Source organism: Orycteropus afer, unplaced genomic scaffold (genome assembly GCF_000298275.1).
Source record: "Orycteropus afer afer isolate SDZICR_OR568_19922 unplaced genomic scaffold, OryAfe1.0 scaffold00744, whole genome shotgun sequence".
Classification (NCBI taxonomy): Eukaryota; Metazoa; Chordata; class Mammalia; order Tubulidentata; family Orycteropodidae; genus Orycteropus; species Orycteropus afer.
Window position 1 is genome coordinate 499,609 of NW_006922331.1, and position 1,420 is coordinate 501,028.

Sequence of the window (1,420 nt, forward strand, 5' to 3'; positions counted from 1 at the left end):
GGGCAACCAGTGGGGAAGAGGCTGGTAACTAACATAGCAGGTGAGGGCACTGGGAGTCTACATTTAACTTCTCACAGTCGGACGGGCGCATGTGAAGGCTTCCATTCTGTATGGAATTAGCGGCTCCTCTCTTCGTGCTGCATTTAACAGCACTTAAAACAAAACATGAATAAGATATCAAATGAAAGAGAGAACCAGCCAGACAGTGTAGGTAAGGGCAGGCTACGCCATCAGTCCAGATGTGAAATGATGCCAGCACAAAGACAGCCCATGATTAGGAAACACGCTACGAGAAACTATGCGGCCGAAAGACCACCGTAAACCGAGCAGGATGGGCTCTTAGTAAAGTAAACAACTTTTCCTTCCGAGTCCAGATGCAACCTCGACAGAAGCACCCAGACTTTGAGTCCCGACTTCAAGAAGCAAAGGAAGGAGCGGCTAAAGTAGAGAGGTCAGGCATGTGGAAAGGTAATAAGTACTTCACCGCCAAGTCCCCTAGCCAAGTTCAGGTCAGGCACCAGGAATGTGTTTCTGGAATCGGTATGCAACGAGCGCGTCACTGCAGCGTGGGCACAGGTGCAGTGTGGCGCTCGGGCACCTGGGGTGGGACGCGCGGACCGTCTGGTTACCTGGTAGCCCTCCGTCTTCTTCTGACACCACTTCAGCAAGGCATTCCTCTTGGACCCCCCATATTCTCTCGCCAAGGCTGACAGGGGGTCCTTCCTTTCTTCCCTGTAAGTGAAGACAAGAACAAACACCGAAGCATTTTTAAGTGGAGTGTGAGAATAAAACCAGAAATGCAGCACAAAGTGAGACAAGAGCCATACTCGTCCGTCCTCCTAACACGATAAACGCACACACCAACCATACGTGGTCACAGCAGTCCATGTGCAGCCTCAAAAAGAGTGACCACGGGGTCTTGGCTCTGTGAAGGCCAAGAGGGATTCTCCTATTCATCCATGCAACTGGGCACAGTGCAACCGTGGCCGGGCACGGTGTGACTGCAGCCAGGCACAGTGCAACCGTGGCCGGGCACGGTGTGCCTGCCCCAGTGTTGAAATGCCTCCAGGGGCCTCAGAAGCGGGAGGACCACGTCCTAACTGATGGAGCCTGAAAGTGGACGTCTTTCATTATCTTACCGTTGGATGATCTTTTTTCTTTTTCCTTCACCCAAGCTAATATGCGTCTACCCTCTAGCTCATGCTTTACCTTCCCTTCCCCTCCCACCTAAGGTCACCATCAAAGAATGTTCCTTTTTGTGTCAAACACTTTTCTTAACTTTCTACATAGTGGTCTCCCACAATATTTGTCCTTTTGTGATTAACTTACTGCACTCAGCACAACAGGCTCCAGGTTCAACCACGTATAAGATGTTTTGCAGACTGATCATTGTTTTTTAATGTTGTGTAGTATTTCTTCC

At 50.1% G+C, this 1,420-nt stretch overlaps 1 protein-coding gene across 1 annotated transcript in view; it reads right to left on the reverse strand.

Moving 5' to 3' along the window:
• SPECC1L (sperm antigen with calponin homology and coiled-coil domains 1 like) overlaps nt 1-1,420 on the reverse strand; it is an 85,348-nt gene that overhangs the window by 35,857 nt on the left and 48,071 nt on the right. Inside the window, exon 12 of the mRNA XM_007957392.2 lies at nt 630-732. Within this exon, the coding sequence (XP_007955583.1) occupies nt 630-732 (103 nt within the window). The remainder of the gene's footprint in view (nt 1-629; nt 733-1,420) is intronic.